At 36.4% G+C, this 15,000-nt stretch overlaps 1 protein-coding gene across 1 annotated transcript in view; it reads left to right on the top strand.

Moving 5' to 3' along the window:
* The window catches only part of LOC106872474 (glypican-5), a 357,300-nt gene that overhangs the window by 341,597 nt on the left and 703 nt on the right, over positions 1 to 15,000 (top strand). The window contains exons 5-6 of the mRNA XM_014919487.3: positions 10,287 to 10,392; positions 12,623 to 12,770. Of these exons, the coding sequence (XP_014774973.1) occupies positions 10,287 to 10,392; positions 12,623 to 12,770 (254 nt within the window). The remainder of the gene's footprint in view (positions 1 to 10,286; positions 10,393 to 12,622; positions 12,771 to 15,000) is intronic.

Genomic DNA, 15,000 nt, shown 5'->3' with positions numbered 1-15,000 from the left:
AATAATAATAATAATAATAATAATAATAATAATAATAATAATAATAATAATAATAATAATAATAATAATAATAATAATGATGATGATGATGATGATGATGATAATAATAATGATAATAATAAACCTCCGTTATAGCTTTATTAACATCAATATTCCCTCAGCAGATTATGTTGTTTGTTAGCTACAGAGGAAGTGGCAGTAACAGGAATGGCCATGGTGGTGGTAGGGGTGGGCTGGCGGGGGTGGGGCAAGACTTCCATCTGGTCTTGATTTCCTAGCAGGATTGCCAGATTTGCTGCTGCCAGTGCCGCCGTTGCTGTTACTGCTGTTCCCTCTAGTGTTCGTATTAGATAATCTTGATATGGAGACGGAATAGTTTATAATATTTTAACTGAAGAAGCTACTTTACTGAGTATCTGGGGGCAGAGCTTGGTGGAACTCACATACCCGACATGTTACAGGACTTTCTGAATACAGTAATCTCTCACCATATCGCGGTTTATTATATAAGCTTACGTCAATTCTTCCATGGTGTTTTGCATTTATAATAAAATAAATATATACAAATTATAAAAATAATTTTAAGAACTATACAGTACAAGAGGTGCAGGAGTGGCTGTGTGGTAAGTAGCTTGCTTACCAACCACATGATTCCGGGTTCAGTCTCACTGTGTGGCACCTTGGGCAAGTGTCTTCTACTGTAACCTCAGGCCGACCAAAGCTTGTGAGTGGATTTGGTAGACGGAAACTGAAAGAAGCCCATCATGTATATGTATATATATATATATATATATATATATATATATATAGGTGAGAAAGTCGGTATGTGAAAGCACGTGGTTGGATGTATAAAAGATAATAAGAGTGAAAAAACTACAGAAGGCTTGTGTTACATGGTTAAAGTATATATTTAAATTATGTCAGAAAAATGTTAGAAAAATGTTAGAAAATCTTTTTGGTATATAAACATTGTATTTTAATGTTTATATACCAAAAAGATTTTATAACATTTTTCTAACATTTTTCTGACATAATTTAAATATATACTTTAACCATGTAACACAAGCCTTCTGTAGTTTTTTCACTCTTATTATCTTTTATATATATATATATATATATATACATGTATGTGTGTGTCTGTTACTGTGTCTGTTTTGACATTGTTTTTATAGCTGGATGCCCTTCCTAACACCAACCACTCTGCAGAATGTATATATACATATATATATATATATATATATATATATATATATATAATATTTCATAAATGATCTTGATGAAATGACTCCCACATCACATTCAGCTAAAATAATTATATAACTACAAATAATAATAATGATAGAATTATCATATAGCTGTTGATAGTTTGATATCTTTTGCCTGAGTTATGGAAACAGCTGTAGCAAAAAGGAATCTCTCACCATATCGCTGTTCACCTATCGCGGGGTGGAGGTAATGAGGATGATGGCGATGGTGATGGTGGTGATGATGACATCAACAGCGGCATGAGCAGCAATGGATGTAGTCCCTTATACTCGCCAGAGTTCTTGTAATGACATCACACACACACACACACACACACACGGAAACACATGCAAACATGCACATGATATCAACAAAAAACATATGAACAAATAAACAAATAAAAAAGACAAAAAGCTAAAGAAATTTTCGCATTTCCACACGAGTGATCAGCCATTTGTTGCCACCCAATAATATATTGTACAAATATACCCAGTCAACTGCAATATAGAAGAACCAACTTCATTGGAATCGGTAAACACACATATCAAATAACTTGCTTGAAAAATTGTGTAAACTTAGGTTTTGCTTCACTACTTTACCAAATAAAGATGGATGGTATTGTTGTTGTTGTTGTTTCTTTTAGCTTAGATTTTTGGTTGCATTTGGTGGGTGAGGGTCTCAGTTCTTTGTTTTATTATTATTATTGTTATTATTGTTATTTTATTATTAGTTATTTGTTCCTGTTAGTTTTTTTTATTTCATCATCATTATTATTATTATTATTATTATCATTATTATTACTATCATTATTGTTCTTGTTATTTTGTTATTATTATTATTATTATTATTATTATCATTATTACATAACTTCCCCCAATTTAGCTATCAAAACAAATCTTTTTATCAGTTTTAATTTAATCCTTTTTTTTCTTTTTCACTGCTCTCTCTCTCTCTCTCTCTCTCTCTCTCTCTCTCTCTCTCTCTCTCTCTCTTCCCACACCCCACCCCTACTCCCTATTTTCCTTTTCGGCAATTACTTATTGGAAGTGTGGTAGGAGTGTATGTATGCGTTTGGGAGAAGAGTAAGGGTGAGAAGAAATTTCTGGATATTGTTTTATTTATTTATTCCTCCTCATCATCATCATCATCATCATCATTGTTATTTATTTATTTTATTTATTTATAACAAAAAATAAATTTGTTCTCTGTGTGCCTTAGTTTCGGTCTGTCCCCCCCCCTAACCCCACCCTACCATTGTTGCTGCTTTTGAAGCTATTCTTCCCTAGGGACCTACAGAGCTGCCTGAAATATTAAAATCTTGACAGGCCAAGACTTTTTACAAAATATCCCCACCATCCAACCAGCTCCTTTTCACTACCCCCAACATTACTGCCAATCTCTCTCACACATATTTATGTGTGTGTGTGTGTGCCAGCCTCTGCTCCCCACCAAGGGACACACCCTATTCTACCTGTATTGCAATATTTTCCACATTCTTAGACTTACTACTGAAGTTGTTCCTTTCAAAGGAAGTCATTTGTTTCCATATATGGAAATTAAAACAAACAAAAAAAGCTGTTCTATATTTAAGAGATGATGGCTATGTGGTAAGTAGCTTGCTTACCAACCACATGGTTCCGGGTTCAGTCCCACTGCGTGACACCTTGGGCAAGTGTCTTCTACTATAGCCTCGGGCTGACCAAAGCCTTGTGAGTGGATTTGGTAGACGGAAACTGAAAGAAGCCCGTCATATATATATATATATATATATATATATATGTGTGTGTGTGTGTGTGTGTTTGTCCCCCCTATCATTGCTTGACAACCGATGCTGGTGTGTTTATGTCCCCGTAACTTAGCGGTTCGGCAAAGGAGTCCGATAGAATAAGTACTAGGCTTACAAAGAATAAGTCCTGGAGTCAATTTGCTCGACTAAAGGCGGTGCTGCAGCATGGCCACAGTCAAATGACTGAAACAAGTAAAAGAGTCAAAGAGTTGCTTTGAAACGAGTAAAAATTAGTGACAAGACAGGCATCTGCCTCAGTAAACTTCATCTGACCCATGCAAGCATGGAAAACTGGACATTAAAATGAAAAGGATACAATACACAAAGGTAGGAATTTGATTCCATGTGTGCTGGTGCCAATTAAACCCCAGAAGAAGCACCTGTACTGGTGTCACATAGAAATCACCCAGCTACACCTTGTGAAGTGGTTGGCATTAGGGAGGGTGTCCAGCTGTAGAAATCAGCCAAAACAGACAATTGGGTGGGGGGGGTCTCTGGTTTGCCAGCTCTTGCCAACCCATAACAAAGGGATGTTAAATGATGATGATAATAATGAAGATGTCGATGATGATGTATATACACTTACTCACACACACAAGTAAAATGTGACTGTCTGTTCTTTCACTCTGAAAGACATTTCCTATTTTTTTGCTCTCAGAAAACACATTCCATTTAGAATCATGTTACTTTAATATTATTACCCTCATTGTCTGCCTCCTATTTCTTCTTCTTCTTATTATTATTATTATTATTATTATTATCATCATCATCATCATCAGCCTTGTTGCTGTAGTTACTTCCTTGTAGCCATCATTGTACTTATTGCTGTTGTTGATATTGCAGCTGTAGCTAGTTTTTTTTTTCTTCTTTATGTTATTTATTTCAGTCTCTTTTTTTCTACTTCTCTGTCTTTGTCATCTTTATTATTATTATTATTATTGTTGTTGTTGTCGTTATTATTCCAAATACAAATAATTTATAGTCTCTTCATGTACTTTTATCTATGGTGTCATCAACAATTAACTTTCTTCTTTAGACCACACCTCTTAAAGATAGCTTAATTTCCTGTACCTGATATTTGCTCAATGTTCTCTCTCTCTCTCTGTTTTGTTTGTTGAATTTATGTCGGTTTATCAATAATCTCCCTGTCTGCTTGTTATTTATCTATCTGCATGTTTCCTTCTCCTCTCTCTCTCTCTCTCTCTATCTATCTATCTATCTATCTATCTCTTTTTTTTCTCTCTCCTTCTCCTTTTTTTCTCTCTTCCTCTTCTACTTCTCCTTTTCTCTCTTTTTCATACATGCACACATGTGTATGCACAGTGTGGCTGTGTGGTAAGAAGCTTGCTTCCCAGTAACATGTTTCCAGGTTCAGTCCCACTGCGTGGCACCTTCGGCAAATGTCTTCTACTATAGCCTCAGGCCGACCACAGCCTTGTGAGTGGATTTGGTAGGCAGAAACTGAAAGAAGCCTGTCATATATATATATATATATATATATGATGGACTCTCCCGTTGTGGAAGCCTCTGTGTGTGTCATTGTGTTTGCCACACCACCACTGTTTGACAGTTGGTGTTGATTTGTTTATATCCCCATAACTTGCAGTCCAGCAAAGGGGCTGATAGGAAAAATATGACTTAAAACATAAGTGCTGGGGGTGGGGATTTGTCCAGCTAAATTCTTCATATCAGTACACCAGCATGAGCACAGTCCAAGACAGAAACACATAAAGAGCAAAAGATGTGTGTGTGTGTGTGTGTGTGTGCATATGCATATTAATGTATCCGTCTGTAGAAGCCATGCCAAAACAGACACTGGATCTCAACAGAGTCTTCTGACTAGGTGGACCATGTCAAACCATGCAACCCTTGCCAGCATGGAATACAGTTGCAAAAGTATGATAAATTCACATTACTGATTTGTAACCATTGGCCATGGCCTTATTGGAACTCTGCCATTAAGACTGACCTCTACCATTAAGACTGACCTCTACAACAATAAGTTCGGAAAGAAAGCATAAACAGAAGCAAAACATAAACACTTTACCTTTTAGTTCATTTATTTTTGTTAATTTTCTTCTAGTGATTCAATACTTTGGACCTAAAAACTCCTTATCATGAAAAGCTAAAGACAAGCTAGCTTCAGCTGGTCAGACAGACACATCAAAATAACTAAGCAATTATCTTTTAAATGCTAACATTGAAGTATGTGCAGACTGATTGCATAAAATCAATCAATCTGTGAGCTTAGAATCATATCTGTTCTTAATAGGTGGATTTAGATTTTATTAATCAGGATAGCCTCTTTAATCCTTGAATTTTCAATTTTTTTTTTTTTTTTTTTTTGTGGCCTTGACTGTAATTATCATCTTCTTACGATGCAACACCAGGCAGAGAAGGCATTTGTATGACTGCTCTCTTTTATGCGGATGTGAAGAGCTGCTGCAGTTATTACCAAGTGTGTGTGTGCGTGTGTTTGTGAGTATGTTTGTGTGCATGTATATGTGCGTGAGTTTGTGAGCATCTATGTGTGTGAGTTTGTGTGCATGTATATATGTGTTTGTGTGTATGTATGTGTGTGTTTGTGTACGTATATATTTGTGTGTATGTATTTGTGTGCATGTGTATATGTGTGTGTGCTTGCATACATGTGTGTGTTTGTGTATGTATATATGTGTGTGCGAATCTTGTGCATGTCTATATATGTGTGTATGTGTTTGTGTACATGCATGTATGTGTTTGTGTGTATGTATATGTGTTTGTTTGTGTACGTGTATATGTGTGTGTGTGTGTATTTGTGTGCATGTGTATATGTGTGTGTGCTTGCATACATGTGTGTGTTTGTGTATGTATATATGTATGTGTGTGAATCTTGTACATGTCTATGTGTGTGTGTGTGTGTTTGTGTACATGTATATATGTGTTTGTGTGTATGTATATGTGTGTTTGTTTGTGTACGTGTATATGTGTGTGTATTTGTGTGCATGTGTATATGTGTGTGTTTGTATGCATGCTTGTGTGTGTTTGTGTATCTATATATGTGTGTGTGAATCTTGTGCGTGTCTATATATATGTGTGTGTGTGTTCGTCTGCGTGCATACATCTTTGTATATTTGATTATCATACGCATACGTGTTTGTGTGAGTAAACTTATTTTTCCTGCACCATCTGGCAACCAATCTTGGTTTGTTTACATCCTCATAGCTTAGCAGTTCAGCAAAAAAACATCACTGGTATAAGTACCCAACTTAAAATATATTCCAAGGTGAATTTGTCTACCACAACCCTTCAAAGCTGTACGACCCCTATGTCAGCTGCAATCCAATGTCAGAAACAAAAAATGTTAAACATAATTAAAACAAATATATAAATGGAATGGTCACATCCGGAATGTCTTTAATTATGAAACTGCTTAAACAGAAACAAATTCATGCAATAATGAGCATAAAAAAAGTACTTATAACAACGGAACCTTCATAAATTATTTAATCAGTAAGAGATGGAGACACACAGACAGACTTAGAATTTGCTGTTTTAAGCATTGTTAATATAATTTTTTCATTAATTCCTGTTCATTGAATTTGTCTTCAAAGGAAAATGTCTTTTAGCCTGATTACAAGAAATAAATAGATTTACTTTGGTTTTAAAACATTTTCATTTGTTCTTCCTATTATTGCTGTTGTCAATGTCGCGTTCACTTGGAATGATCTGTGTGCATATAAATATGTGTGTGTGTGTGTATATATATATATATATATATATATATATATATATATATATGTATATATATTTGTGTGTGTGTGTGTGTGTATGAATATGTGTGTATATATATGTGTACGTGTGTGTTTATATACTTGTGTGCATGCATAAATGTGTGTGTGTGTGTGTGTGTGCGTGTGTGTGTGTGCGTGTGCGTGTGTGTGTGTGTGTGTGTATAATCCTTCCATGATCTAAGATTACTAAAAGACAAGTTTTAATACTAAGGAAGAAACAATGGTGTCTATGGTTATTCTGTTTGTGTATGTCTGTGAGTGTGTATAGATATATCTATTCTACTCTAGGCACAAGGCCCGAAATTCTGGGGGAAGGGCTAGTCATCAGATCAACCCCAGTATGCAACTGGTACTTAATTTATCAACCCTGGAAGGACGAAAGGTAAAGTCAACCTCTTCAGAATTTGAACTCAGAATTTGTCTGTCCTTGTTTGTCCCCTCTATGTTTAGCCCCTTGTGGACAATAAAGAAATAAGAAGGGGTCGGTATATGAGAAGAGGGCCAGAGCAGGACATGTGCATCCCATTCTCTCCCTCCATCCCATGACACAAACTCTCATTTATTCCTGATTTTAGTTTTAGAAACAATCGCAATTATTTAATCATAACCATACTATAGGCACAGGAGTGGCTGTGTGGTAAGTAGCTTGCTTACCAACCACTTGGTTCCGGGTTCAGTCCCACTGCATGGCACCTTGGGCAAGTGTCTTCTACTATAGCCTCGGGCCGACCAAAGCCTTGTGAGTGGAAACTGAAAGAAGCCCATCATATATATATATATATGTGTGTCTGAGTTTGTTCCCTACCATCGTTTGACAACCGATGTTGGTGTGTTAACGTCGCCGTAACTTAGCAGTTCAGCAAAAGAGACCAGTAGAATAAGTACTAGGCTTACAGAGAATAAGTCCTAGGGTGGATTTGTTCGACTAAAGGCGGTGCTCCAGCAGGGCTGCAGTCAAATGACTGAAACAAATACAAGAACACCTGAAATACAATATTCCGTCTGCAAGACTATTGCCAGTCGCCTCACCCAAATTTTTAATTACAGCCACTTTTGACCTTTAAGAATTCCTTCAGTATTATCCTTAACAACAACAGAATTAGGGGTGGGTTTTCAGACCTTCTTTGCTCTTTAATGCCATGATGTTGGTTTCCTTGGATACATATTAATTTATTTATATTTAAATCTGTGCTGCAATGTACTAGAGCAAAATAGTTTCTAGGTAGATGCATACCTGCGGCATTTAATTACTAATACATACCACATCTCAGTGCAACAGCATTCTTTGTTTGTTGTTTGCAGTACTCACTCACCTGGAGAACTACGAAGGTATGTAGGTAGATAGATAGGCAAGCACGTAGGTAGGTAAGTAGGCCTGTATGTAGATAGGTAAGTAGGTCTGTAGGTAGGTATATAGATAGGTTAGTAGGTAGCTAATTACAGGTGTAGCTTTGTGGTTAAGAAGATTTGCTTTGCATCCATATGGTTCTGGTTTGGTGCTGCTATGCCGATTCTTGGCCTGGTGGCTACAAGCAGAGTTATACGATGACCATTGCTTTGTGTCTGGAACTGATAAACAGGAACTCTGCAGAAACTCATTATACATAAATATATATGTATATGTATAAACATGTGTGTGTGTGTATATATATATATATATATATATGTGGATATATATATATATATATGTGTATATATATATATATATATATATATATATATATATATATATATATATATATATATATATATATATATATATATATATATATATATGTGTATATATATATATATTTATATATGTATGTATATATTTATATATGTATGTATATATGTTATATATGTATATGTATGCATACATGTGGGTGTGTGTGTTTGTATATATGTCATCATTATTTAATGTCCACTTTCCATGCTAGCATGGGTTGGATGATTTGACTGGGGACTGGTGAAACCATATATCTACACCACGCTATATATATATATATATATATATATATATATATATATATATATATATATATATATATATATGTATATATATATATATATATATATATATATATATATATATATGTATATATATATATATATATATATATATATATATATATATATATATATATATATATATGTATATATATATATATATATATATATATATATATATATATATATATATATATGTGTGTGTATATATTTGCATATATAAAAGGCAGTGTCCCAGCATGGCCACAGACAAACTACTGAAACAAAAATAGAGTGTGTGTGTGTGTGTGTGTGTGTGTGTTTGTCCTCGCCACCAAAATTGATGTTATTTTGTTTACATTCTTGGAACTTAGCATATCAGCAAACAAAAAAAATAATAAACAGACCAATAAAATAAACACTTCAAGGCCGTGCCCCAGCATGGCCACAGTCCAGTGACTGTACAACAAATAATAGAATAAAAGAACCAAAAAAACAAAGTGCATCATATTAGAATGTTTACACATATTCTCAGATTCCATACATCCAAGAATACAGTATCAATTTGTGCAGAATGGTATTTTTTTTTCCTTCCTCCTCTTCAATTCCTTTACGATTCCACTTGAAAAACAAGACAGTATTAATGATGGTAAATGAAGACATTGGCATTTCCAAATAATTACAGAGTCATCTTGTTAAGTCCTATATATATATATATGAGAAATGGTTAGCGCCAAAGAATTTTATTAGTTGCCCTCTTGGACTGTGTTTGGTTCATTGATTTTAAGTTGAATGATTGAAACAGCAGGTAAATGATATTTCTTGCAGAACCATATTATTTAGACCATTCTTGACTGATTGAAGCATTTTGGTAGAAAATTGTCATTCTCTGTTCGATAGAGCTTTCTCTAGCTTTTACTATAATCAATGTTCTGCAAAGTTTTGTTGTTTTGGTGAAGGGTTTTTTTTTGTTTTTTTTTTTTCCCTATTTTGTTCCCACTCTCTCTCTTCCCCCTCGTCCTCACTTTCTCTTGCTCTCTCTATCTCTCTCTCTCTCTCTCTCTCTCTCTCTCTCTCTCTTTATCTCTACACATAGGCTGAGTTTACCATTCTCTTTTCAGTTATGTTACTTGTGTCTGTGATAAATCATCATCATCTTGTTAAGTTTATTACGTATAACGCATAAACTGTTCTTATTCATCTTTTGTCTACGGACCCAAACACACACACACACACACATACACAAGTATCCTTTAGTCTATCATTATCTATACATTGTGTAATACACACAGATATCCATGCACACACACACACACACACACACAGTGTTCCTCTTAGTGATTCCTCAATAATTTTCTTATTCTGGTTATTAACTTCAGCATTAATGCTGCTGCTGCTGTTGTTGTTGTTGTTGTTGTTGTTGTTGTCATCATTGTTACAGGTTTCTGTTCAATATCCCAATCACTCAGCATCTCTCTATAAACATGTCTTCCACATTTTTTTTTTACTTCCAGATATCAGCAGATAACTTCGAAATACCACAGTCCCAACATCCGTGTCAGTTTTGTCAACGACAGAAACATTATGTCTCTCAAAGATAAGTTATTACACATTCAGCAGGTAAGATTTCTTTCAATTACACAATTTCTTTCATTCTCAGAAGAATTGGAATACCATAGGTGTATGGCATATGAGTGCAGCAGAAAAATCTCCCACCTTTTGTATGGCTATTGCTAAGATTCTATTAACGTTAGGTGACAGTGGTGTTTTCATGTTGTTAATGCTTTACCATTTCTTTCTGTTATCATCATAGTTTGGCCTAGTATATTCTTTTTTACTTGTTTCAGTCATTTGACTGTGGCCATGCTGGAGCACCACCTTTAGTCAAGCAAATCGACCCCAGGACTTATTCTTTGTAAGCCTAGTACTTATTGTATCGGTCTCTTTTGCCGAACCGCTAAGTTACAGGGACGTAAACACACCAGCATCGGTTGTCAAGCGTTAATTTCATGAGCAGGCTGTTCCATTGATCAGATCAACTGGAACCCTCGGCGTTGTAAGCAACGGAGTGCCAACAACAAATGTATATATATATATGTGTGTGTGTGGCGTTAGGAAGGGCATCCAGCTGTAGAAACTCTGCCAAATTAGATTGGAGCCTGGTGTTGCCATCCGGTTTCACCAGTCCTCAGTCAAATCGTCCAACCCATGCTAGCATGGAAGGCGGACGTTAAACGATGATGATGATGATGATGATGATGTATATACATATATATGTGTGTGCGTGCGTGTATATATATATATATCTATATATGTGATATTTACCAAGTGAACTATGAGGAAAAAAATATGAGAAAGACATGGTGTATAATTTCTTTTGCGCAAAGGTTCCTTGAGATATGTAATTTATTTTAAGGGTTTCGCAAGGGTAAAAAGGTTGAGAAACACTGGTCTAGAGAGAAGTTACCTCAGCTGTGTAAAATGACAGCTGAGGGAGGAAGGGGTGAAAAATACTGAGGGACGCCTGCTGCATGAAATATTTATAGCAAAGTACACATTAATTTATTAGGTTTAACAAGTCAAGAAATATCAGTGAGTTGAATTGGTGATGAGGAAAAAAATTCTTACAAACTTCATCATTGCTTTAATGACTTTTTCATTAAATTAATGACTCTTTTTTTTTTTTTTTTTTCTAATACATTTATATTGGACTTCAAAATTACTTTAATCTGATTGGTTGTAAAATCCTGTAAATGACTTCCAAATTATGATTAAAAAATTCATTTAAATTTCCAAAAATGGAATACACACAAATTAGCAAGTTGGCAGAAGCATCAACATGACCAAGCAAAATGCTTATTGGCAAGTCATCCAGTTTTACGTTCTGAGTTCAAATTCTGCTGAGGTCAGCTTTACATTTCATCCTTTCGGGGTTGATAAAATAAGTACCAGTCATGTGTTGAGGTTGATGTAATTAGTTAATCCCCCCCTCTCAAAATTTCAAGCTTTGTGCCTGTAGTCGAGAACTAAATGGAATTTACTCTCACACACACACACACACACACACACACACACACACACACATAGACAATGAAGTTGCACACATCTTTTGTCTATCAGATTCCACTTTCCCAAGGTACCACAAAGTAAGATGAGATCCTTCTGTGCAGGAGTAGCTGTGTGGTAAGTAGCTTGCTTCCAAACCACATGGTTCTGAGTTCCATCCCATTTCGTGGCATCTTGGGCAAGTGTCTTCTACTATAGCCTCGGGCCGACCAAAGCCTTGTGAGTGGATTTGGTAGAGAGAAACTGAAAGAAGCCCGTCGTATATATATATATATATATGTGTGTGTGTGTGTGTGTACATATATGTATGTTTGTGTCTGTGTTTGTCCCCCCAACATCACTTGACAACTGATTCTGGTGTGTTTAGGTCCCCGTAACTTTGCGGTTCGGCAAAAGAGACCGATAGAATAAGTACTAGGCTTACAAAGAATAAGTCCTGGAGTCAATTTGCTCGACTAAAGGCGGTGCTTCAGCATGGCCACAGTCAAAAGACTGAAACAAGTAAAAGAGTAAAAGAGAGAGTAAGTAGATGTGGATTTCACTGACCCCTTGAATAGGTCCATCGACCACTTTAGAAACCCCTGATCTAATGACAGTAACAAATAAAAGATAACCCCAATCTCTCTCTCTCTCTCTCTCTCTCTCTCTCTCTCTCTCTCTCTCTCTCTCTCTCTCTCTCTCTCTCTCTCTCTCTCTCTCTCAGCACCGCCATTTTTTTTTTTTTTTTTTTCTTGCCTATATTCAAAACCAAATTTGCAATTTTTTTTTTGTTTTGTTTTTACAGAATCTAATCAGCCGAACTGCTGAAGATGACCAGATGCAAAACGACGCCTACATCTATCAGGGAAGTGGTGCCAGCATGAATACGTATCGTGATGATGAGGACTTCTTTGCTGGATCTGGTAGTGGCAGTGGTTACACCCCCAAAAATGGTAAGCCTTTTATTTTTTCTTTGTTATTTTCACCCAATACACTTTTATATCATCATCATCAGCCTCTTTACAACTATCATCATCATCACCATCCCCATCACCATTATTATTATTAAGGCAGCGAGCTGGCAGAATATCACTAGCATGCTGGGCAAAATTCTTAGCTGTATTTTGTCCATCTTTACGTTCTGATTTCAAATTCTGCTCTGGCCAACCTTCCCTTCCCTTTCATCTTTTCAGAGTTCATCAGATAAGGCACCTGTCAAGTACTGGAGGGATCGATATCAACTTTCCCCTTCCCCTCAAAATTGCTGGTGTTGTACTTAAATTACAGGCTGTTATTATCCTTCCCACAATCATCATCACCATCCCACCCAACTACAATATTACTAAATTTCTTTACTCCCATCTTTATTGATCTTGTTTAGCCAGCTTCCTTCATCCTCGATATCATCATCATCACCAACATCATCATCATCATCATCAGTGCACCAATGATACTCATTCTTTCCCCCCCCCAACCAACCAATCCCCATCACCACACTTTGCTATATATTCATCTCATCATCGTCGTTGCCATCATAATCATTCTCTTTTTCTTCGTTATATTATCGTTAATTACAAACCCATTATCTCTACTGCCTTCTTAATTTGCCTCCTCCTCCTCCTTCATCTAAGCCATCATCATCATGACATTTCTGATGCAAGTGTCAGAATCTATGTCAAAGTGATAGAAGCCTGTCATGCCTCACACATATACACACATCCATACATACACACACACATACACTAGGTTACTCGTACACATGCACACACACACACACATACACAGAGGCCCATGCATCTGCACATGCATACACACGTCCACACACACACATATACATACCAGTACATAGAATGCCCAATACTCCATACACTGGTTTACTTACACACATACACGCACACACTGGTCCTCATAATTTTCAGCTTACTCACACATATATACTCACATACTGCCCCCTCCCCATTCACACTCGTACACCTTCACACACACCATTCTCACATATACATATGGCGAGCTGGCAGAAACGTTAGCACACCAGACGAAATGCTTAGCGGTATTTCGTCTGTCTTTACGTTCTGAGTTCAAATTCCGCCAGGGCCAGCTTTGCCTTTCATCCCAGTTGTGTACTGGAGTTGATCTAATCGACTGGCACCCTCCTCAAAAATTTCAGGCCTTGTGTCTAGAGTAGAAAAGAATATACGTATGCATTTGCACACCTTAGTTCGTTGGGGGGGATGTCACCATTATCATTACTATTATTATTACCTCCCTTTCATTTAACCACTTTTTTCTGGTCATCTCATCCTGCTGGACTGTTGAACTCTGCATCTTTTTTCCTCCTCTTCCTTTTTGTCAAAGAGCAAAATAGTCAAACCATAAATGACTTTTCTATTTTTCCCGAGCCTTAAACTAATACACCAGCTTGTTGTCCCTACACTTGTCTTCGTCTTTTGTTTCCTGTAAATTTGAACTATATGTGTGTGTGTGTGTGTGTGTGTGAGAGAGTTTGGAGGGATATGTTATACAAGTGGATACCATAGTGGCTTCCAGTTATGTTAGAAACCTTGCCAAAGTGTATTGGGTGCTTCCATATATATATGTTCTTGTCAAGCTGTCCAACTCATGCCAGCATGGAAAATGGACGTTAAATGTTGATGATGATGATGATGATCTATACATATGTTTTTTATTACGTTTCATTTCTGAATATATATACAGTGCACTCGTGTTGACGTGTAAAGAACATTTTTTGAACGTTGGGCCTCATAGAGGCAAAGTGGCTGAGTTCCTCTTGAGCATTGGGCCTCATAGAGGCAAAGTGGCCAAGTCACTTTTGAGTGTTGGGCTTCACGGAGGCAATGATCAATACCTTTGGCATTATGTCATGCTGGAGAAGGAGACCCATCAAGCCAATCAGAATCACAGTCATGGCGGATATCGGTGTCACGCAAATTGGCAATGAGATATCAACCGCTTGTAGTTTTCCGCCCTGGAATGTGACAGAAGCTGTTCCCTGCACATTTTCAGTGTTTATTGCCCCTGAGCATTTGCCACACGCAAAAACTATCTTCCCAATTAGCCTTCTTTGATATTGTTGCACCAATTATGTGTCCATAGCTTACACTGGGTACATCTTATGGAGTTTCTACCTATGCCTTATCTACAGATCAAGCAGGGCCATCTACC

This window comes from Octopus bimaculoides, chromosome 8 (genome assembly GCF_046866305.1).
Source record: "Octopus bimaculoides isolate indiv1 chromosome 8, ASM4686630v1, whole genome shotgun sequence".
NCBI lineage: Eukaryota > Metazoa > Mollusca > Cephalopoda > Octopoda > Octopodidae > Octopus > Octopus bimaculoides.
Note: the sequence above shows the minus strand (reverse complement) of the source record. Positions and strands in the feature narration are given on the sequence as shown.